Below are 25,000 nucleotides of genomic sequence, written 5' to 3'. Positions count from 1 at the left end.
GCTGACTTTCTGAAGCTCTTTGTGTCCCTTCTGTACGTATCTTCTTGGTTTCACAAAGCTCAGTATCGGCGGCGTTCCTCTGCCCGGAAAACCAGGAACGTTCCTGCGCAAGAACTTCCACGGCTGTATGGAGAACCTCTACTACAACGGCGTGAACATCATTGACCTGGCCAAGCGCAAGAAACCACAGATCTACAGTGTGGTGAGTGAACTGTCTCATTTCTGTGCATTGGAGTGGAATTCTCAGCAGGAGGATAAAGCTTTCAGGATGTAGAGCCGTTACGTCTTACCGTGCACAGTCTCCGACCTACTAGTGGTGTCTGATCAGAGCTGCCTTTAATCTGACGTGGCAGTGATCAGAAGTCAGAGTGTCCTGTTGGACTTGACTGAGACGGAGACATGAGAGCTCTGGATTACGAAGAGCTGTGAGGAATGGACGAGTCTCTCAGGGGGTTTTAAACTGCAATTAGCGAAAGGAAATGAAGCGTCGGGCTGTAGCCGAGAGAGAGAGGGAGGGAGAGAGAGAGAGAGAGAGAGAGAGAGAGAGAGAGAGAGAGAGAGAGAGAGAGAGAGAGAGAGAGAGAGAGAGAGAGAAAGGGAGGGAGGGAGAGAAAGGGAGGGAGAGAGAGAAAGGGAGGGATTGAGGGAGAAAGGGAGGGATTGAGGGAGAAAGGGAGGGAGAGAGGGAAAGAGGGGGGAGAGAGAGACAGAGAGAGAAAGAGAGTGGGAGAGGGGGAGAGCAAGAGGGAGAGACAGGGAGCGAAAGAGAGAGAGAGAGACAGTCAGAGAGAGAGAGGGAGGGAGAGAGAGAGAAAGAGAGAGACAGTCAGAGAGAAAGAGAGAGAGAGAGAGAGAGAGAGAGAGAGAGAGAGAGAGAATTGACAGATCCTACAGAAATATTTCACCACTGAATGATTATAAAGCCCTTGGAGGCTAAAGCTGTGCTTTATGTTGTCATTTCTCTAAGCTGCTGAATTAGAAAAAGAGAAAGCGAGTCTTTATCAATCCCTTACACTTCCTCTGCTTCACTAACACCTTCACTCAGTAAACCAGTCAGTGTTTGGTTTCCAGTTTCCAGTGAAAGCAGCTAACATCTTGACCAGCCAATGATGTTGATTCTGAGCACCATTCAGAGGACCGGAGGTGTACAAACTTTTGCACCGGCATCAGATGTACACTTCAGTGATAAGGATCATAAGGATCATGTGTGACACGGTGTGCGCTATCGATGTACATGGTTTGATTTTCTTTATTTTACACTTAGGGTGTACAAACTTTTGCACACAACTATACTTGTACACCAAGTCTATACCAAGTCATGTACTGTTTCTTGTGTGTGTACGTGTGTGCACATATGTGTGTCTGTGTGTACGTGTGTGCACATATGTGTGTGTGTGTCTGTGTGTACGTGTGTGCACATGTGGGTGTGTGTCTCTGTGTGTGTGTGTGCACATGTGGGGTGTGTGTGTGTGTGTGTGTGTGTACGTGTGTGCACATGTGGGTGTCTGTGTCTGTGTGTACGTGTGTGCACATGTGGGGGTGTATGTGTGTGTGTGTGTACATGTGTGCACATGTGGGGGTGTGTGTGTGTGTGTGTGTGTGTGTGTACGTGTGTGCACATGTGGGTGTCTGTGTGTGTGTGTACGTGTGTGCACATGTGGGGGGGGGTGTACGTGTGTGCACATGTGGGTGTGTGTCTGTGTGTACGTGTGTGCACATGTGGGTGTGTGTGTCTGTGTCTGTGTGTACATGTGTGCACATGTGGGGGTGTGTGTGTCTGTGTCTGTGTCTGTGTGTATGTGTGTGCACATGTGGGGGGGGTGTACGTGTGTGCACATGTGGGGGTGTGTCTGTGTCTGTGTGTACGTGTGTGCACATGTGGGTGTGTGTGTTTGTCTGTGTCTGTGTGTACGTGTGTGCACATGTGGGGGGGTGTGTCTGTGTCTGTGTGTACGTGTGTGCACATGTGGGTGTGTGTGTTTGTGTCTGTGTGTACGTGTGTGCACATGTGGGGGTGTGTGTCTGTGTCTGTGTGTATGTGTGTGCACATGTGGGGGTGTGTGTCTGTGTCTGTGTGTACGTGTGTGCACATGTGGGAGTGTGTCTGTGTCTGTGTGTACATGTGTGCACATGTGGGTGTGGGTGTGTCTGTGTCTGTGTGTACGTGTGTGCACATGTGGGGGTGTGTGTCTGTGTCTGTGTGTACGTGTGTGCACATGTGGGGGTGTGTGGGTGTGGGTGTGTGTTTCAGGGTAATGTGAGCTTTTCCTGCTCAGATCCTCCATCAGTCTCAGCCATGTTCCTCAGCTCTCGCAGCAGCTTCCTACAGATTCCGTTGGATTTATCGCTGATGATGGAGACAGAGAAGGTGGAGACTCTCGGGTGGAGCGCCAGGTTCCAGTTCCGTACATGGAACAGAGAGGCCATGCTCATGTGGATCGGCCTGCAAGGCACAGAGACACTTCTGTTGCTGCTAAGCGACACACAGCTGAGGCTCATACATCAGCGATCAGCGCTACAGAGCTCCGAGATCACTGTCGGTCAGCCGAGTGTGTGTGTATTTGGGTGGTGGGTGGGCGGATGGGTGAAGTTTTAGCATTAGCATGCTAACCGTGTGCTCCTGCAGGCCACAGTCTGAGTGATGGACTCTGGCACTCGGTCTCAGTGAAGCTGAACGGACTTCAGGCTTCTGTCTCTGTGGACGGCGATTCTCCATCCAGCATGATGCTCGGACGTCTCACACAACCCCAGAACACCGTAGTCATCGGAGGTGAGGGCGGGTGCACTAATGCTAGTAATAACGCTAATGCTAACACACATGTTGCTATATGTAATATTAATAATATTACATAAGAGGTAATGCTAGCATGCTAAATCAGCTCAGAGTTTGTTCTGGCGATCCGGCAGCTGTACGGTTCTACAGGGTTAGCGTTATGGAGCAGGTTTAGCATTCCTGTTGTATCGTTTCATTTGTTTTTGTAAAGAAATGGAACCCACTGCTCTGCTCTCTCTTCTTTAACCAGTTTTCAGCATCAGAGTTAGCACACGCTTCCTCTGAGACACATGAAGCTGCTACTTCCTTCACACTGCTGCATGCTTATCGCTTATCACTAACTACTTCCTGCTTAAAAAATCTATGATTTTCGCTAAATAAGGAGAAATAAAATGCAGTGCATCTCCGACTGTATGCTGATGTCATGCAAGCAGGGCTGTAAAAGAATGTGTGTGTGTGTGTGTGTGTGTGTGTGTGTGTGTGTGTGTGTGTGTGTGTGTGTGTGTGTTAGAGATAGCTTTTGTGTATTTGTATCGCTTTCAGTGTTTATTGCTTAATCAGTGGAAGAGCAGATGGTGTTCTACAGGGTCACAGCTTTGCAGCACCACGACAGGGAAATGAATAGCGCCGTTTTGTGGTGTTGGGTTACAGAGCGAATGTGCGGTTGGATGTAGCTGTGAGAAATGTCACGCTCTGACCTGACAGTGATCAGGACATGAATCTTCTGAGCTTCTGCTGCTGCTCTTTGGATCCTATTGATGATATGATGAAACGATTGTTCTGATAATCGTACAATTAACACGGTTTTAAATGTTTTGTTTGCAACCGTGTTAATTGTACGATTATCAGAACAATCGTCCCTGAGAGAAGAAAATATTTATGTTCGTTATTAATACATGACCTCATTTTGATGTTTATTCTTTAAAACTCTGTGTTTTAACGTGACAGAACGCCGTCGGTTTCAGATTCCCACCCTATAAAAATGCCTGATTAACCAATCAGCGTGTAACAGAGGAAGTTCTGCCCCTTTTCGACGTACATTAATCATGCCTCTGGTCTGAAGCTTGAAAGAAAACAGCAGACATCAGCTCAATGTTCCTCATGTTATGTGCCTCCACAGGATGCCCAACATCATCAGCCAATCAGGGCTGCCGGAACCCCACTCTGGCCTATCAGGGCTGCATGCGCTCCATCGTGCTTAACAACCACCCGCTCGACCTGTACAGTGTGCAGAAAGGCCTTCTGGGTAACTACAGTGAGGTCCAAATCGACATCTGTGACATACGAGACAGGTAATGTTTGAATCAGACATCTGACCAGTGAACTAGCGTTAATTTAAACACCTTAAACTTGAACCAGCGTTAATTTAAACACCTTAAACTTGAACCAGTGTTAATTTAAACACCTTAAACTTGAACTAGCGTTAATTTAAACACCTTAAACTTGAACTAGCGTTAATTTAAACACCTTAAACTTGAACTAGCGTTAATTTAAACACCTTAAACTTGAACTAGCCTTAATTTAAACACCTTAAACTTGAACTAGAATTAATTTAAACACCTTAAACTTGAACTAGCGTTAATGTAAACACCTTAACCTTGAACTAGTCTTAATTTAAACACCTTAAACTTGAACTAACCTTAATTTAAACACCTTAAACTTGAACTAGTGTTCATTTAAACACCTTAAACTTGAACTAGCCTTAAACACCTTAAACTTGAACTAGTGTTCATTTAAACACCTTAAACTTGAATTAGCCTTAATTTAAACACCTTAAACTTGAACTAGCCTTAATTTAAACACCTTAAACTTGAACTAGCATTCATTTAACACTAGTTTTGCTAACCTGCGCAATTTTGCGTAAAATCCATGGACCTCACACCTACCAGCACACCTACAGCTCCATTGTTCTCCTCCTTTTGTTGTGCAAACGGCCCCATCACCTGTGAGGCCTGGCTCATTTGCATTTGTTCACTCAGAGTAGCTCAGATCCAAGCCAGGTCAAACCTCTGTCTGTGACGGAAACCTTCAAGGCATATCTATACAAAATAGTCTGTTTAATTTATATAAAAAAATTGTGTGCTAAGGTTTGTCATTGCCATAGTGCATATCATATTTATACAACCATTGTGCAGACCTGAGGTCTATTTGACTCATCTGGAAAGTTTAATGTGTCATAACTTGGGTTTCCTTCCACATATTTGCCTGAAATTTACCAAGATTGTTCCAAATTATGAACTTTGCAAGTAAAATTAATCTTGTCCTCTCGGGTCAATTTGACCCGTCCACATTTTGTGGGGCAATTGGTCACACTTTTGCCCTTTTCAGCGCAATGAACATACATACAGACACAAAAATGCACACATAAAATGTCCACTAACACACGCACCCAAAACACACACTCACACACCACACACCACACACACACACACACACACACACACACACACACACACACACACACACACACACAAATTGGGCATTGCATCTCATTAGGCCTCCAGAAAAAAAAAGCTACACATTTGTAAATATTTCACTTTTGAAATGCCTTTGCCAAGCAGAGGGCAAAATATGATCTGCCGAAACACACACACACACACACACACACACACACACACACACACACACACACACACACACACAGATGTTGTGTTTTCATATTCAAATCATATTTGTTTTCTCTCTTTTATTCATGAATTTAGTTGCTTCAGTCAGCTTTGACCTGGAGATGTTTGACATACACCAGCCAGTGGTTATCCAAAATAATATTTAATAATTTCTGCTTAGTTTACTTAAAATCATGGCATAATATCATGAGGTTTATTGTTTATAACTTAAATATAATGAAAAGCATAAGAGGTGTAAAGGAAGTTTTATTCACAATAAATTATGCCGTTTTTGAGTGGTGTGTGTATGTGTGTGAGTGTGTGTGTGTGTGTAGCCTGTTTTTGGGTGATCAGATGGCATCTGGTAGGCAAAATAGACATAAGTGTAAAATGTTCAAAATGTAAGCTGATCACACAGAATGGTGATCATTGTAGAATTTTTACTTTATAAGCATTCAAGTCAATTTGACCTGGAAAAAACTTTATATTTACTTAAACTTTACTTTATATTTACTTAAACTTTACTTTATATTTACATTTTGACCATTTATGACATTATAAATGGTCAAAATGGTTTCAAAACAATCTCCTGGCTTTCAAAGAGACATTGCCAAGAGATGGATTCATTTCAATTATACAACACCTTCTAACAGACAAATTTGCTGCGGTCTCCGACATCAGACATGCTTCAACAAGAACATGACCATAGATGAACAGCTGTTCCCTACCATGGTTTGTTGTCCATTCACACAGTATATCGCAACCAAGCCAGACAAATTTGGGATCAAGTTCTGGATGGCCACGGATTTGGAGACCAAATATGTCTGCAATGCATCTCCTTACTTGGGAAAGTACACCAGTCGCCCAGGGTCCAGCTGGCGCAGTGAAGCACAAGCGATTTGCTACTGCACTGGACATTCCAATGTCCTCCTCTACCCACACAGTGCTGTCTTTTGTCGTCTGGCTCAGACAGTGCTTCCCAGTACCACGGTGCATCTTCTTTGGAGGCATGTTGGGTTCTTGTTCTCAAAATTCACTTTTGGTGTTATAATTCATTGATGTAATTTCATTTTCATTGGCCATCATTTTATTCTGTATGTGTAAGGACATGTCAAAAGCCATGGACCATAACTTCACTCAGCTTATGACATTTGTCTACAAACATACGTTGGAGACTGAAGTGTTAGCAAGTTTTCATTTTATTCATGTATTAGCAACTTTTCATTCTTTCCCAAGTAAGGGATGTCTCATGAACACTCCTCTTCATGTCTCATACACAGTCTTACTGTTCCAAACACACTCCTCATGTCTCATACACACTTCTCTGCTAGGCAAAGGCATAGCAAAAGTGTATCAAAAGGCATAATGAAATGAAATGCCCAATTTGTGTGTGTGGTGTGTGAGTGTGTGTTTCGGGTGCGTGTGTTAGTGGACATTTTATGTGTGCATTTTTGTGTCTGTACAGGTATGTATGTTCATTGCGCTGAAAAGGTTAAAAGTGTGACCTATTGCCCCACTAAATGTGCCCGGGTCAAATTGACCCGGGAGGACAAGATTAATTTTACTTGCAGAGTTCATAATTTGGAACAATCTTGGTCAATTTCAGGCAAATATGTGGAAGGAAACCCAAGTTATGACACATTATACTTTCCAGATGAGTCAAATAGACCCCAGGTCTGCACAAGGGTTATATAAATATGATATGCACTATGGCAATGACAAACAGCACACAATTTTTTTATATAAATTAAACAGACTATTTTGTATAGATAGGCCTTGAAGGTTTCCGTCACAGACAGAGGTTTGGCCTGCCTTGGATCTGAGCTACTCTGAGTGAACAAATGCAAATGAGCCAGGCCTCACAGGTGATGGGGCCGTTTGCGCAACAAAAGCAGGGCTGAAGAACTGTGAAAATCTCAACAGGGGGAATCACTCCTTGGGACCTGCACCAGAAAATAAAAAATCCAGTATTTCTATTAAACACCTTAAACTTGAACTAGCCTTAATTTAAACACCTTAAACTTGAACTAGTGTTCATTTAAACACCTTGAACTTGAACTAGCATAAATTTAAACAGATTAACCAAGAACTAGTGCTAATTTAAACACATTAAATAAGAACTAATGCTAATTTAAATGATTGAAACATAAACTAGTGTTAATTTAAACATCTTAAACATAAACTAGTGTTAATATAAATGCCTTAAACATGATCTAGTGTGAATTTAAACATTCATTCATTTTCTACCGCTTTATCCGAACTTCTCGGGTCACGGGGAGCCTGTGCCTATCCCAGGCGTCATCGGGCATCAAGGCAGGATACACCCTGGACGGAGTGCCAACCCATCGCAGGGCACACACACACACACTCTCATTCACTCACACACTACGGACAATTTTCCAGAGATGCCAATCAACCTACCATGCATGTCTTTGGACTGGGGGAGGAAACCGGAGTACCCGGAGGAAACCCCCGAGGCACGGGGAGAACATGCAAACTCCGCACACACAAGGCGGAGGCGGGAATCGAACCCCGACCCTGGAGGTGTGAGGCGAACGTGCTACCCACTAAGCCACCGTGCCCCGTGAATTTAAACATTTAATGTTTATATCAGAAGTATCAATATAGTGAACAAATTAAATGTGAAATATAATCACACTTTACACCTTAAACATATTGTGAGAAGAGACATATGGAGGGATTCTTCCTTCATGCATCTGTAACTCACACTAATCTGCCGTGTCATTCTGAAGGAGCCTGAGTCACGCATACTAAACACAGAGAAATGGCCGAGTGTGTGTGTGTGCGTGTGTGTGTGTGTGTGTGTGTGTGTGTACAGAAGTGTGAGGTTCTTAGCAGTGGCTGTAGCTTTCATGCCTCTGAGAGAGCGGAGTAGATGATTAGGCAGCGAGAAGCAGATTACAGACATTGTTCAGAGAAATAACACCTCACTAAGTGCTACTTAACTAGTGTGTGTGTGTGTGTGTGTGTGTGTGTGTGTGTGTGTGTCTCATGCAGCATACTGTACAGCAGTGAACTGACTTGAAAGATTGACGATGTAGAGGGACAGAGGGAGGGGGGAGAGTCAAAAATACAGAGCGAGAAAAGAGAAAATCTTGAGAAACTGGAGAAAAAATCAAAAGATAGAAATGAAAAGATAGCTAGCGAGTGGAAGGTGCTAGTGTGGGTTTGCACATTTGTTATAACAATAGTGTGTGTGAGCTTTTTTGCTATAATGCTTGTTTGGTATTTCTGAAGGATAGCTGTTAAATGTGTTCTAAATACAAGGACAGAGATGGTGTGGAGATGGAGGCCACTTTAAGGGAATATTTCACCATCCGCACTAGATACTTGGGCAGAAGTTAAGACTCTGCAGTAGGAGGATTTTATTAATATAGTTTGACAAGGTCATAAAGTCACACATGCCCTGAGGTTCAGGAAAGTTGATCCTAAAATAACAATTCATCACCCAAAACAGTGGCAGGAGCCTCATACAGGGCAACATGGCCGCTGTGCCAGCCGAGGTTTGCCCCTCTGCCAAGGAGCAGAATTAGCTTGAGTGATAAACGAGCGGCGTTGGCCAGCACGGCCTCAGAGACCAGACTGACAGAATTTACTGTCTCCGTCTCTGCCTCCATCTCTCACACTCTCTCCTGAATTTTATTTCACTCTTCAACATTTTTTTTCTCTGTCTCTTCCTCTCACCTTCATTCTCAGTCCCGCTGCTTCTCTATTTGTCTTTCTACTCCCTCCCTCCTGACTGTCTAAAGTCAGACAAAAATGTTTTTGAGAATTTACACTAAAAAGGTGCTCTCTTTAACTAGCATCACAGTAAGCTAACACACACTACCTTTAGCATGAACACACTAACACACAGCAGTATTACAGTAAACATGCTAACACACACTAGCATTAGCATGAACACACTAACACACAGCAGTATTACAGTAAACATGCTAACACACACTAGCATTAGCATGAACACACTAACACACAGCAGTATTACAGTAAACATGCTAACACACACTAGCATTAGCATGAACACACTAACACACAGCAGTATTACAGTAAACATGCTAACACACACTAGCATTAGCATGAACACACTAACACACAGCAGTATTACAGTAAACATGCTAACACACACTAGCATTAGCATGAACACACTAACACACAGCAGTATTACAGTAAACATGCTAACACACACTAGCATTAGCATGAACACACTAACACAGCAGTATTACAGTAAACATGCTAACACACACTAGCATTAGCATAAACACACTAACACACACTAGTATTACAGTAAACATGCTAACACACACTAGCATTAGCATGAACACACTAACACACACAAGCATTACAGTAAACATGCTAACACACACTAGCATTAGCATGAACACACTAACACACAGCAATATTACAGTAAACATGCTAACACACTAGCATTAGCATGAACACACTAACACACAGCAGTACTACAGTAAACCTGCTAACACACACTAGCATGAACACACTAACACACAGCAGTACTACAGTAAACATGCTAACACACACTAGCATGAACACACTAACACACAGCAGTATTACAGTAAACATGCTAACATACACACTAGCATTAGCATGAACACACTAACACACAGCAGTATTACAGTAAACATTCTAACACACACTAGCATTAGCATGAACACACTAACACACAGCAGTATTACAGTAAACATGCTAACACTCACTAGCATTAGCATGAACACACTAACACACAGCAGTATTACAGTAAACATGCTAACACACACTAGCATCGCGTTAAAAACATTCATTCTACATCACCATTTTATTTTATATATTTATATTTAATTGCTTAATTATTGTTGTCTTTAAGAGTTAGCACAGACTAACTGTCTTTTGTTTGAAAGCAGCACTTGTGAAAGATTATTTAAGGAAGTAAAATAAATATTTAATGAAGCTGGAATGATAAATGAATGTTTGGATCATTCATGCAACTCGAGCTACTTAGATTTTTGTCTCCAGTGGATATATTACCTACTGCCATCAAAGGCCATTGATTACAGAATGGAACTTCCTTCCACTTCCTCCTGTGAATTATTGATGTAAAGCTAGCTCAGCTTAGCCTAGCACAAGGTAGCTTAGCTTTGCTTCTTTGTCTTGCCCAGCTGGAGTGTTTTGGCTCGATCAGGTGGATCAATGGGATCTTGGCTAACAACCAGAGGACTCAGATACCTCAAATACTTGTGTGTGTGTGTGTGTGTGTGTGTGTGTGTGTGTGTGTGTGTGTGTGTGTGTGTGTGTGTGTGTGTGTGTGTGTGAGTGAGTGAAACTTAGGTTTTCCACTGATATTTTGCCTTCAAAGGTATTTATTGATTTGTCAAAGGGAATGTTTTTGCAATATTGAAAGGTTCTTGCGGTGAAGATAAAGGTCACTCTTATAATTGTAATCATAAACCTAATGCACTCTCTGATCAAGACTTACGGTGTAAAGAGCTGTGGGGATCTGAGGGGAAAGGTCAAATACAAAGACTCCATTGAATAGTTCTTAACCATGTGAGGGGACTCACCTGCCTGGACTGGGGTCACACAGACACAACTACTGCGTACCCATTTAAGGATCAGCCCAAATCAGCAACATGGAGTCCGCATTGTGTGAATAAGTCTTCAGCTGAAACTCAGATGTTCTCCATTCTGTAACATGGTGAGGTTTTTTTTACACATTATTGATGTATGATTTCTGCAGGTGTTTGCCCAGTTACTGTGAGCATGGTGGTGAATGTTCTCAGTCCTGGAGCTCCTTCAGCTGTGATTGCTCTGGTACAGGATACACTGGAGCAACCTGCCACAACTGTGAGTCACAGGACGACTACACGCTAACACACGCTGTGCCGGATTGTGTTTTCCAAACCCAGACATTTGTGTCACAAAGTTATTAAACTGATGTAAAGGAAACTAGAGCTGTGGCATTGTGCCCTACTAATGTAGTGTGATTCTAACCCTAACCCTAACCCTATGTCTGTCAGCGTAGCTTACTTACTTTTCTGTTTATAAATGTCCAGGGGCTAAACCTGTGCTAGTCGTTATCTGATACATCACACAGCTGTGTTCAGATCTTCCTTATGTTTTCCATTTCAGCCATCTTTGAAGTGTCTTGTGAAGCACACAGATTGGCAGGAAGCTCCTCCGGATTTTTCTCCATCGACCCGGATGGCAGTGGGCCACTCGCACACACTGTTGTCTACTGCAACATGAGTGGTGAATGCAGACGCTCACACACACACACACACACACACACACACACACACACACACACACACACACACACACACAAATATATCCTTTATGGTTTGAGCAAGAGTGACTGAGTGTTTGTGTGTGCGTTTGTGTGTCCAGAGGAGAAGGTGTGGATGGTAATTGGTCACAACAACTCCATGCCGGTGAATGTTCAGGGTTCGAATTTTCAGAAGCCCCATGTCATGAAGTTGAACTACAGCACATCATTGCAGCAACTTACAACCCTTTTACACAGAGCGCAGCACTGCCAACAGGAAGTGATGTATCGATGCAGAAAGTCCCGCCTTTTCAACACCTGGGGTAAGAGTTCTGAGTTGTCTCAGGGGTTAAACAATCATGTTCACTATGGGAACTAGAACTATCTAGAACAACTATATACTGCACAATAGAACAACAAAGGGAGCATGAGGAACCACACTAGACTACCACTACAGTAAAACCAAGACACTGGGATTCTGGGATATTGTGATATGGAAATGCAACCAGGTTACTGAAATAGCTGGTGTGCTCTTTTTCCTTAGATGGCACTCCGTTATCGTGGTGGAAGGACAGAACCGGAGTAAAGCGGACATACTGGGCCGGGTTACTGCCCGGAGTTCAGCAGTGTTCCTGCAGTTTGGCTGAAAACTGTATCGATATGAACCACTTCTGTAACTGCGACGCAGACCGGAGCTCGTGGTGCGACACCTAAGCTACAGTACACTTACTTTCAGCAGAACACAGCTAGCCAGCTAATTGATAGCATCTAGCTTGAATGTTACACATACTAAGGTCACGTTTCTTCAGCTAGATGATAATAATACATTTCTCAGAGTTTCAGCCCTCTGTGTGTCTGCAAATAAATACATGAGAAAAGACATAATGATAAATCCAAATTTAGAAAGAGCTGCATTTCATCTGCATAAGACGCCATGTAGGAATCCCGCCACCTCCAACAAGCTTAATAACGGTCTTCGCTACAAATGAATAAAATCTTATGAATGATCAGTCCTCATGAATATTCTGATTTGACAAAACTCTATAGGATTTCATCGACTGCTTGTGTTTTCGTTTCTCTTTTTGAAGAGGAGATTTAAAGAGTTCTCAGGCATGTGTTGTGTTCAGGGAGAACGATACGGGTTTGCTGTCCTATAAGGAGCATCTTCCCGTCACGGAGATGGTGGTGGGAGACACGAACCGAAGCGGCTCGGAAGCTGTTTACAGAGTCGGACCTCTGCAGTGCCGTGGAGACAGTAAGACATTCATTCATTTCCTACCGCTTATCCGAACTTCTCGGGTGTCATCGGGCATCGAGGGAGGATACACCCTGGACGGAGTGCCAACCCATCACATGGCACACACACACTCTCATTCACTCCCCGTGCCTCGGAAACCCCCGAGGCACGGGGAGAACATGAAAACTCCACACACACAAGGTGGAGGCGGGAATCGAACCCCCAACCCTGGAGGTGTGAGGCGAACGTGCTAACCACTAAGCCACGTGCCCCCCGAATTTAATGGAACAGAAAATGAAGCTATAGTAAATTCTTCTAATCAATATTATTATGCTGATAAATGAACTCTAAACATCTTATATTCCACTCTGTAGCTTCAGGGTTTAAATATATATCATGAGGGTATGCTAACGCTAATCTGTGATGTCGCTGCTGTATGCTAACACCGAAGTCACTAACCCTCCGTGCTTATTTCTCAGGGTTTCTGTGGAACGCCGTGTCCTTCTATCAGGAGTCCTCATCTCTGCACTTTCCCACACTGCAGGCCGAGCTCAGCCTTGATATCTCCTTTTACTTCAAGACCACATCGCCGTCTGGAGTATTCCTGGAGAACGTAGGAGTCCGAGACTTTATCCGTGTGGAGCTGAGCGGTGAGGCGCGCTCCTAAACATGAATAAAAGGGTTATTAGCGTCTTGCTGTACAGTGATTTATCCTCCACATCAGATCTTTTTACTGCTTCACAATCCAACACATAGATATTTCATCTTCCTGACAGAGCGACTGTTTCCACAGCACCACGAGGGTCATTAATAACGCTGTGCACGACTGCTGGCTAATGCTAGATAGTCAGCTGATAACTTGTTGATGAATGATAGGAACAATTGGATGCCAGATCTCCCGGAATGGTGCAATTTTCCAGAAGGTTCTCCTCAATTCATTTTGTTCATAACATTCCATACATGTGGCCACTCGATACATTAGAATTCCGTCTTAAGTATTGCTTGTGGAGTTTGAGATATTTGCATGCTACTGAATATTTGTAGCTAGCTTCATAGATCAGTTCCACGGACTGGACATTCCTCCTCGGATGTTCCATTCGTCGTGAGATGTTTCATGTTTATTAGTGAATTGTGGAAATAACACAAGTGTCCTCTTCTGACTCTCTTTGCTCACGACTCCTGGCCCCGCCTCCTCAGCTCCATCTACGGTAATGTTCTCGTTGGATGTGGGAAACGGTCCCCAGGTCCTGACTGTCAAGTCCCACGTCCCTCTGAACGATAAGCAGTGGCACCACATACGAGCCGAACGGAACGTAAAGGAGGCATCGTTGCAGGTGGACCAGCTTCCTCTGCGCTTCCTGGAAGCTCCGCCAGATGGCCACGCCCACCTGCAGCTCAACGGACAGCTTTTTATCGGTAAGACACTCCCTTTTTATGTATAATATGGATCGGTTGCATCGCATTCACTCTGTTTGCATTAGTTTGGGGATTAATTCTGTTTTATTTCAATCCTATTTCCAGCATTGATGTCCAACACGACTTTGTCTAACTTGTTTTTTTTATTATGATTATTCCTGAAGCTCCTGACATGGTCAGTGTGAAGCAGGCTGAGAGTCTTATTCTAAAGTGCACCTCACGCCCCTGCAGGTGGAACCGCCTCCAGGCAGAAGGGATTTCTGGGATGCATCAGAGCGTTATCTATAAACGGGATGACCCTCGACCTGGAGGAACGCGCCAAAATGACCCCGGGGGTGAGTGCGGGGTGTCCGGGGCACTGCAGCAGCCAGAATCGTCTGTGCCACAACCGAGGACGCTGCGTGGAGAGGAACAGTGGCTACGTGTGTGACTGCACACACTCTGCGTATGGAGGACCGCTGTGTCAGACCGGTGTGTCAACCAACACTCTGACTTTCACATCACCTCCAGAACTAAATTAAAAAGGATTAAAAAGGTCATTTTTTTGGAAATCGCTGAGCCAAAGAAGGAATAAGAGGTTAAGGAGAACGATTAATAACCCTTTAGGGTGATATGACAAAAGTATTGGCACCCTGCTAGTGTACTGTATGACTGACTTTCATGTCTGGTGTCTTTCACGTGTAGAGTCACGTGATGTCTGTCGTGTCCAGTGAGAATGAAAATACTTGACACTTCCACGTCTCCTAGAACAGATAATAAATGAGAGATCAAGAGCTGCGACAGAGAGACACCGTTTCTCTCAGGTGTCTCGTCTCTTTTCTCTCTCACTCGCCGTATTTTTATCCATCTGATTATTCACATAACGTCGACTGTGTGACAGGAGACATCAAGTGGGCTGTAAAAGTGCGATAGAAGCACCGGAGGAGAAACAATGAGGAAATGACTGCCCTGTTATTTCTCTATCTCTCTCTCTCTCTCTCTCTCTCTCTCTCTCTCTCTCTCTCTCTCTCTCGCTCACATCTTCCTCCCTAATGAGGTGCCTGTTATCGTTATCTTCTCTAACTGGTGAGAGTTTTCCTTCAGGAGGTTGTGGCCTGACTCCGGAGTTTTCCTGCTGCTAACAGAGCAGATTCCGGGATTCCGGCTGTCCGGTCATTCCACCAGTCAGACCTTTTGTATTATTTCTCCTCTTCGTTCCTTTCTTCCTCCTGAGGCCCCTAATCTATTAGTTCGTTTTTTTTATGGTTTTCTCCAGATATAATGAGTGAACGAACTAAGCCATGTGAGACAAAACTTGACCCAGACTAAGAATAATTTAGCATACATTCAGACCTCTGTCTCTCTGTCTTTTTTTACCCGTTTTCATAAAAAGGTCTAATCTGAGTATTTATGTTTATTAGATATTTTTTATTCGATCTGGTCAAAAGCTCGATTAGCTCTGTGTACAGAAATGCTAACAGTGTCAGTTATGCTTTCTCTCCAGTTCGGTGATGTTTTTTTTCTTCTGTCTCTAGAAGTTTCTGTGTCTTTCGAGAGTGGCACATCGGTGACCTACACATTTCAGGAGCCGTTCTCTGTGATGCGGAACTCCAGCCGTCAGACATCATCCATCTTTGCTCAGAGCAGCAAGTCTCGGGAAATCGTTTCCTTCCGCTTCCTGACCAGCGAATCTCCTGCCATGCTGATGACCGTCACCACGTACCAGCTGCAGTACCTGGCCATCATTCTGGCTCATAACGGTACACACGCTAAAATGCTAACTAGCAGCAGGCTAACATGCTGAGGGGAAGTCTTTATTATTTAGATTTATTCTATTTATTTACATCTTTAAATCCCTTAGTGAAGGAGCTAGCTGTGAAATTCTTATGTTTATTCTCACTTACATTTTTTTTACTTGGTTTGTTGATATTTTTTATAGTTCAGCAGTTAGCAGTTAGCTCATGTGTACATTTCTATGTCTCTGTGTTTCTTTGTCTCTGTGTCTGTGTTTCTGTCTCTGTGTTTCTGTCTCTGTGTTTCTGTCTCCGTGTCTGTGTTTCTGTCTCTGTGTCTGTGTTTCTGTGTCTGTGTTTCTGTGTCTGTGTTTCTGTCTCTGGGTTTCTGTATCCGTGTCTGTGTTTCTGTCTCCGTGTCTGTGTTTCTTTGTCTGTGTTTCTGTCTCTGTGTTTCTGTCTCTGTGTTTCTGTCTCCGTCTCTGTGTCTGTGTTTCTGTGTCTGTGTTTCTGTGTCTGTGTTTCTGTCTCTGTGTTTCTTTCTCTGTGTCTGTATTTCTGTCTCTGTGTTTCTGTTTCTGTCTCTGTGTCTCTGTTTCTGTCTCTGTGTTTCTGTCTCTGTGACTGTGTTTCTCTGTCTCTGTGTTTCTGCCTCTGTGTTTCTGTCTGTCTCTGTGTTTCTGTCCCTGTCTCTGTGTTTCTGTGTCTGTGTTTCTGTCTCCGTGTCTGTGTTTCTGTCTCTGTGTTTCTGTCTCTGTGTCTGTGTTTCTGTGTTTGTGTTTCTGTCTCCGTGTCTGTGTTTCTGTCTCTGTGTTTCTGTGTCTGTGTCTGTGTTTCTGTGTCTGTGTTTCTGTTTCTGTCTCTGTGTCTCTGTGTTTCTGTCTCTGTGTCTGTGTTTCTGTCTCTGTGTTACTGTCTCTGTGACTGTGTTTCTCTGTCTCTGTGTTTCTGTCTCTGTCTCTGTGTTTATGTCTGTATCTGTGTTTCTGTTTCTGTCTCTGTGTTTCTGTGTTTCTGTCTCTGTGTTTCTGTCTTTGTATCTGTGTTTCTGTCTCTGTGTCTCTGTGTCTCTGTCTTTGTGTTTCTGTCTCTGTGTCTCTGTGTTTCTGTCTCTGTGTTTATGTCTCTGTGACTGTGTTGCTAAGTTTTCTGCCTGGTTTATCAGGGAGTTTACAGATTTGGTTTAAACTGAAGGAGAAGAAGCCAGATGTGTTTACAGCTTCAGATCACAGTCTCGCTAATGGGCAACTGCACCGTGTCCAGCTACACAGGGAGGGCAGGGACATGTACGTCCAGGTACCAACACAGCGTCTCTTCTCAGCTGTTATTAACTCTCACTAATGCTTATGAACACTTATTACCACCCAGTAATGCTTACTAACACGTAACACACATTAACACTTATTAACACTCACTAACGCTTATCAGTGCTCATTAAGATTCATTACTGCGATAAACATTCAATAACACTTACTATTCATGAACACATATTAACACTTAATAACAATCACTAACATTCATTACTACTTATTAACACTTCCTCGTTTCTCCTCCTGTCTCTTCTCAGGTGGATAAGGATATGAGTCAGAAGTTCAGCCTCTCCACAGACCGAGAGTTAAACATGATTCGCTCTCTGACACTCGGCAGAGTCACCAGTAGGTTTTATATTTATTGATGTTTTCAATCTTCACGCAGCTCAAAAGCTTCCAGTAAAAGCTCTTGATTTCATTTATTAATCTGTAGAAATTACACAGCCAGGTCATGTGACTCTTGTCTGTGGCCCTCAGGGCGTGAGGTGGACCTGGACGAGGAGGTGCTGCAGGCAGGATCGAGAGGCTTTATTGGCTGCCTCTCGTCTGTGCAGTTCAATCACCTTGCTCCTTTAAAAGCAGCCATTCTGAATCGAGGAAGCTCATTGGTCAGCGTGCTCGGGAATCTGGTGGAGTCCAACTGTGGAGAGCTGGCTGATAGATCCCTCTCACATTCACTGTCAGGTAACAGCTATACATCAGATACCAGATGGGAGGGAGTTAGTGTGCCCTCAGTGGGCAGGGTTTATTATGAGCAGTTAGTGTGAGCTCAGTGGGCGGGTCTTAGTGTGAGCACAATGGGTGGGTTTGTGTGAGCTCAGTGGGCGGGTCTTAGTGTGTGCTCAGTGGGCGGGTCTTAGTGTGAGCTCAGTGGGCGGGTCTTAGTGTGAGCTCAGTGGGCGGGTCTTAGTGTGATCTCAGTGGGCAGGACTTAGTGTGATCTCAGTGGGCGGGACTTAGTGTGAGCTCAGTGGGCGGGACTTAGTGTGAGCTCAGTGGGCAGGACTTAGTGTGAGCTCAGTGGGTCTTACTGTTTATCTGTAACACATTCATCCTAATGAGAAGAGTCGTTTATGCATGTATATGAGAGCAGTGCTTGCGTGGGTTTGGCATAAACACCATATATGGGAATGTGGGTGTTGCTTTGAGAAACATTAGGTCAGTAGTTTCAGTTGCTTTCTTCTTCTCCTCTCAGACCACACAGATGGAGAGAAGCGAGGGAAAGAGCGTCTCAAAAACGTGGACACAAGCGACACGGCCGTGATCGGAGGTACACAGCAAGCCACTCTGTCTTTTTGCTGGTTTTTTCTCTATTGTCTTATCTTCTCTCTCTCTCTTTCTCTCTCTTTCTCTCTCTCTCTCTATTTCTCTCTCTCTCTCTCACTGTGTGTGTAGGTTTAATAGCAGCGCTGCTGTTAGTCGTGCTGTGCGTTGTGGCAGTAATGATGCGTTTCCTGTTGCGTTTTCGACACGAGACTTCCCGTCAGCCTAAAGAGAAGGACCTGCGGGCTCAGCCGGAGCTCAGGGACAGCAGGAAAGAGTATTTCATATGACCCCTAAACAACCCCTTTGGCCGAGTGACCCTAAATCACCCACGCCATTAGGGAGGACAGCAGGAGAGCCTCTAGTGCCCTTGATCCTTGTTCCCTTCCTCCATTAGCTCAAGCTTGTTTTGTTCCCTTGATCAGCTCGACCGTGTGGACTGGAACAGAGCAGTGGAGAACAAAGCCAGCATTTCAAGGGAGAAAATAATACTTTATGTATTATTATTATTATTTATGACCTTTGGCCTCATGAACCCCTTGCTGAGTTTAGAGAGGAGAGTAGGAACTATCAGGACACAGATAACGCTCTTCATGCATGTTTCCTTCCTCTCTTCCATTCCTGCTCGGGCTAAACATGTGGAACAGGACACGGACAAGCCGATGGACAACAAAGCTGATGTATAAAGGGAAGACAGGCGTGCATTATATGACCTTAGACCTTTAATCTTAGACCGTTAATCTTATTCTCCAAGACTCCACAGCAGGGATTGAGACACCGCCAAGTAGACCACATAGAGTGAAACAGTACTCCATGTGACCTCCACACACACACACACACACACAATGTGCGGCTGCAGCGGTAATTAGTTGACATCACATCCCATCACAGCGACAGCACTAATGGGACACGCACTTCCTGTACCCACTTGAACAGTTTTGATAGAGTGTTATCCAATCAACACCCCCCCCCACACACACACACACACCCATACACACACTCATTCTGAACGCAGAGCTGTTCTCATCCACACAGCTCAGATTGATGAATTGTGTGGAATCAAGACTGTTATTAATAACCTCACTGCTCGAGTCCTTACATTAATCAGAGTATTATTAAGAGGGTTAATAAGAAAAGTAATCAGAGTATTAATGTATATATTAATGAGAGGATTGATCGGTTTTATGAGAGTATTAATGAGAGTATTAATGAGAGTATTAATGACAGTTTTATTATAGAATCAACGTGAATCAGTCTTCTTGTAAAAACGTCCAGAAGAGAAGGAAGCTGATTGGTTGAGACGTCATGTTGCATCATAATTTCCATTACATCATCCAGTCCTCACGAGTCACATGACCACGTGACCGTCCCTCGGTGATGCCGTGTGACGTGTAAGATGGTTTAAGAGATCAGTGTATAGACTCTTTATCACGGTTCTGATTTCCTACTAAAATCTCGTCAGACATCACACAACAGACACGATACAGAACATCAGCATCAGCACCATGAGAGTCGAGTGGAAGGAAAGTGAAAGCACTGAGCAGTTGATCATCCTGCTGCTTGATCTGTTTGCTCCAGAGCTCTGCTTCATTACACCTGAAGTTTCTTCTCCAGTGTGAGATGATTCAGCTGGTCTGAGAGCAGATGTATCACCTGTGTGACATCCCACACTGATGTTTTACTGAATCAGTAAACAAGCGCATCAGAACGAGCGCATGAATGTAATCCTGTGGTGAATATAGTCAGCAGCCTCTAACCAATCAGGATCTAGAGCTGAAAAGCTATAGATGAAATTAGAGAAGTGTCTCCTGACGTAGCTGGATGGACCAGTGTGTCTGAGTGTGGATCAGAGCAGCATCTCCTGTCTCTTCCTCTCTGTTTTCTCACCGTGTCCACACTGACTCCTGTCTCTTCCTCTCTGTTCTCTCACCGTGTCCACACCGACTCCTGTCTCTTCCTCTCTGTCTGTCACACTGCAGAGAGGCGGTCGTGTCAGATGTGTATCCAGATGTGATCTATGCAGATGTCAGCGTGTGACAGCACGGAAATGACAAACCTGCTCTCCAAACTCCTGGAGATCAAAAGCGCTGTCTGATTGAACGCCACATCCGTCTCCACATGGATAAACATCAGACAGTTCTGATTTCAGACCAGCAGCTTTTTTTTTCGTAGCTTCTGGGCTGAAGACGTGCGTCACATCATGATGGTTTATAAAACAGAAACATGATATAAACCTCATCGGACAGCAGCGCTGTTAGGAGTTAACACTTCAGATCTAAAGGATACAGTCAGAGTTTATTAGTCTGAGAGATCGGACTTCACTACGTTAGCGATGTTTCACGCGCTTCTGTGGGACGACTGATGCTTCGCATATTTGTGTTCAGCTTAAAAATCTCAAATAATTATGATCACGTTTGTTAAAATAAATAAATAAATAAATCATCGCAGGGGTGCCAATAATTTTTCTCTCATTATAAAAACCTGGATTCCATGATGACACAAAGCACACGCCCCCCATTCATACATACCCCACCCACTTTCTCCTTGCAGTCTGTTACTGCATGGCCTCATTTGCATCCTGGAACCTGATTGGTTCTTTCAATGGATGATGTAATAAGACTTTTCTGTGTTCGCCGCAGTGACGGTTAGTCAAACTGTTGTTATATGGCCTCATTTACATACCGGAACCCGATTGGTCATCATGGCAGATGCTGTAATATACTACTTCTGGGACATGATTGGCTGCAACCATGTTTGTGCGAATGAAATAACACGGAGACAAGGTTTTAATCTGAGTTTTTTGATTGGTGCTAGTGAATTTAAGTAAACTCCATTTTTTTCTGTCTGGGATTAGTTTCCATTTTATTTATCAATTTGAAATTTACAAAAAAGCCAAACAGGCCACACCCACTAGCTAGCAGCATTAGCAGTTTGACACTGTGAAATGAAGACAGATGGCTGCAAAGACAAAATTTTTCATGACTAATAATGGTGAAGTCTTAATCTCACCTCCAACTGCAGGAATCGGGAACGAGTTTCTCAAACATCAGACACCCCGGATTGCCTTTAGGGCCTTTTTACACCCAGTCACTTCGTGTGTTGTCTCTGATTAATCAGCTATCTGATTAGTTAAAACTGTCCCATTTACATCAAGCCACATAAACGCATCTCGCGAATCGGATATCGATCCGATCTTTCTACTCCCACCCAAAATGCTAATATATTTTACCTCATTTCCGGGGTAATTGAAACAGAACACACTTTGCTGTATGCGGTTTTCAGAACGCGATCAAAAAGAAGACGAAAAAAATTGGTTACGATGTTTATGCTACAAAAAACAGAGTTTACTGTTTGCTGCGTTTTCGCTGGCGGCAGCAGCGTGTTTTAAGCCCCGACGAGACGCCTGGGTGAAAGATCACCTGCGAGTGACGTACTTCCGTTTGGGAGGAGTATAGCGCTGACGTATGTGGCTTGAACAACCACATTCATTTACACCTGTCTAGTTTCATCTGAAACGTGTCCCAGACCACCTCCTGAAGGGGTTTGTACCATCGGGTTTATATCCGTCTCCAAAACGTTTCGGAGGGCATTTAGACCTGGTCTTTTTACCATCGGGTAGATATCGGATCACAGAAAACGCAGGAAGTGACCAGGTGTAAAAAGCCCCTTAGATGTTAGTGTGAGCTTCATGTCAGACATTTTCCTACATTCCTAGAAAATAAGAGTGTGTTGTGTTTTTTGGATATTTAAGTAAGTAAGCATTCTAAGAAGGGTTCTCTATGGGTTCTGCATTACCCAGTGCTACTGCAGCGTAAACTGAGCGGCTAGCTAAATCTCACACCCAAACACTCAAGTCCTGACTGCTGAGACAGACGGCTACACCGTGCTGCTGCTCAAAACATCGCAAGATTTAAACAAGTCCAGCGCTAGCATCGCTAATCCTCTCCACTCGCATCACTCTGGCTCTGTGTTAACCCCAAACCCAAATCCAACAACCTTTCAAGTGCATTTAACCTTGTGACCGCGGCTCCATACGTGCTCTGTATGGCGTGTTTAATTCGATATGGTGTTTATTTTCAGCCTGTTTTCTACGGCTAGTGCTGTATTGTACATACATGTAAATTTATTACCAATAAAATGAAACATTTTTACAAGGTCAACTGCCACTTTTGTGTCCATTCAGTTCATCACAAAAAAAGGCTAGCAATGGGATTAAGGCTAGCTGCAATGTGAGGGCTATAAATAGTGCTGTTAGCTAGTAATAAGATATTTCCTCCTCACAGAGAATTTCAGTCGTTAATTCGCAGCACACCTGGGTTTCTTTCACCTGGCTCGTCAAGTGTGAGGAAAATAACCGGCTTTAGCATAAAACTCGTTGGGGGATTTAACAATTAGCTCCTCACAGATTTTTTGAATTAGCATAAACAGCAGTTTGGATACTTAGCAGACTGAGAGTGCGGCTAATGGCCATGAAAGTGTGAATTAGCAAAAATAAACAGCTAGCGGATTAAAACAGGACTAATTTTAAACTCTATTCGATTCTAAAAGTAGCTAAAATAAAAAAAAATACAAACAAACTTCGGCCCTAATTTTTGTTTTCTTGATCACGCTGTAACCAGCTGGATGTTAGCAAATGCTAGGACATTAGCTGGATGTTAGCATTCGCTGCTCTGTGTATTTATGTAAGAAAATAGTCCAAAAAAATAATGCTAAGACTGAAGAACAATTAGCTAATGTTAGAACTTAGTTTGTGAGATGATGAAGTCCTGCTGTCTTGTTGGCCACGTCCTCTGACCTACAGCAGAACCCTGCAGATCAGCCTGACTGGAAAGTGTGGAGCTGCTAGCATGCAGGTCTGATCTTCATCAGTATCTCTCTCCTCTACCTCTCCTCCTTTTCCTCTCTTATTCTTCCTCTTCTCCTGTTCCTCTCCTCCTCTCTCTCTGCCCTCCTCTTCCTCTCCTCTTTTTCCTCTCTTATTCTTCCTCTTCTCCTGTTCCTCTCCTCCTCTCTCTCTCTGCCCTCCTCTTCCTCTCCTCATTTTCCTCTCTTATTCTTCCTCTTCTCCTGTTACTCTCCTCCTCTTTCTCTGCTCTCATCTACCTCTCCTCATTTTCCTCTCTTATTCTTCCTCCTGTCCCGTTCATCTCCTCCTCTCTCTGCCCTCCTCTTCCTCTCCTCATTTTCCTCTCTTATTCTTCCTCTTCTAGTGTTCCTCTCCTCCTCTCTCTCTGCCCTCCTCTTCCTCTCTTATTCTTCATCTTCTCCTGTTCCTCTCCTCCTCTCTCTCTCTGCCCTCCTCTTCCTCTCCTCATTTTCCTCTCTTATTCTTCCTCTTCTCCTGTTACTCTCCTCCTCTTTCTCTGCTCTCATCTACCGCTCCTCATTTTCCTCTCTTATTCTTCCTCTTCTAGTGTTCCTCTCCTCCTCTCTCTCTGCCCTCCTCTTCCTCTCCTCATTCTCCTCTCTTATTCTTCCTCTTCTCCGGTTCCTCTCCTCCTCTCTCTCGCTCTGAGCAGCTGAGTGATGCGTCTGTCAGGAACATCAGCATGTTCCAGACAGTTTCTAGATCACAGGTTCTTTTGATTTGGCAGAAGTTTGACGGATTAAGGCATAAATCAGGATGAAAGGAATGAAGGTGTCGTGTTGTTTGGCCTCGTGTCTGCGGCTGTAACGTTTACTCTAAACACTTTAACCTTTCTCCTCATCAACTCAGTGAGGACGGATGTGAAGGATGCTGCTGGACACCGAGTGATAAACCTGTAAATTCTATACTGTATAAAATTATTTAAAATAAAACTCACAGAGCCGTGAAGCCAATACTTAACCTTAGTAAATCACTGAAATTAGTGACTTTGGATTAAACAAACAAAGAAAACAAACAATCAAAAAAGCACATGAAATCAAATAAGTAAATAAGAAATAAATAAATAAATGAATTTGCTTATTTCAATATTCGATATTTAATATTAAAAATTTCCTGAATGGAATAACAAGCAAACTAAATAGCAAAGGATCATAAAAATATGTATAATATAGTACAATATAAAATAATCAACAACAAAAACATTTTTGTCTAATGACACAAAGGGCATTGGGGTGCCAATACTTTTAGACTCATCCAGACCAAGCCAAACCCAGGACTGGGTTATTCAGATGTTCTGGCAGCAGATCAGGAGTGAAGTTTGTTTCTGTCCTGTATTTGAGCTCAGATCATTTCTCCATCATGTGAAGCGCAGATGTTCTGAAGGCTTTGTCTCACACAAACAGTTTAGAGAAGGTCTTCTGTAATGAGGCCGTGTGAGGGGCGTCTCAGCGCTCGTTCTCCTCACACCTGGATGTGTGTCAGTGATTTGTCCTTTTTGCTGAAATGCGCGAGCAGAAACAGGACGTGAGTCACGACGCA

At 43.6% G+C, this 25,000-nt stretch overlaps 1 protein-coding gene across 4 annotated transcripts in view; it reads left to right on the top strand.

Annotated features, from left to right (window-relative positions):
* The window catches only part of cntnap5b (contactin associated protein family member 5b), a 42,878-nt gene extending 20,985 nt beyond the window's left edge, over nt 1–21,893 (top strand). Inside the window, exons 8-25 of one of the 4 annotated variants that reach the window (XM_047820953.1) lie at nt 59–202; nt 2,252–2,540; nt 2,627–2,770; nt 3,894–4,065; nt 11,129–11,235; nt 11,521–11,640; nt 11,779–11,979; nt 12,201–12,357; nt 12,784–12,911; nt 13,373–13,543; nt 14,091–14,309; nt 14,474–14,644; nt 15,824–16,048; nt 17,187–17,317; nt 17,589–17,676; nt 17,809–18,015; nt 18,527–18,601; nt 18,727–21,893. In XM_047820953.1, the coding sequence (XP_047676909.1) occupies nt 59–202; nt 2,252–2,540; nt 2,627–2,770; nt 3,894–4,065; nt 11,129–11,235; nt 11,521–11,640; nt 11,779–11,979; nt 12,201–12,357; nt 12,784–12,911; nt 13,373–13,543; nt 14,091–14,309; nt 14,474–14,644; nt 15,824–16,048; nt 17,187–17,317; nt 17,589–17,676; nt 17,809–18,015; nt 18,527–18,601; nt 18,727–18,884 (2,907 nt within the window). In that variant the 3' untranslated portion in view covers nt 18,885–21,893. Of the gene's footprint in view, nt 1–58; nt 203–2,251; nt 2,541–2,626; nt 2,771–3,893; nt 4,066–11,128; nt 11,236–11,520; nt 11,641–11,778; nt 11,980–12,200; nt 12,358–12,783; nt 12,912–13,372; nt 13,544–14,090; nt 14,310–14,473; nt 14,781–15,823; nt 16,049–17,186; nt 17,318–17,588; nt 17,677–17,808; nt 18,016–18,526; nt 18,602–18,726 lie in introns of those variants that run through there. The other 3 variants (XM_047820951.1, XM_027156905.2, XR_007144439.1) reach the window with 3 other exon arrangements.
* Nucleotides 21,894–25,000: the final 3,107 nt, after the last annotated feature.

This window comes from Tachysurus fulvidraco, chromosome 1 (assembly GCF_022655615.1).
Source record: "Tachysurus fulvidraco isolate hzauxx_2018 chromosome 1, HZAU_PFXX_2.0, whole genome shotgun sequence".
NCBI classification, from domain to species: Eukaryota; Metazoa; Chordata; class Actinopteri; order Siluriformes; family Bagridae; genus Tachysurus; species Tachysurus fulvidraco.
The sequence above is the reverse complement of the archived record's forward strand: the minus strand, read 5'-3'. Positions and strand labels throughout refer to the sequence as shown.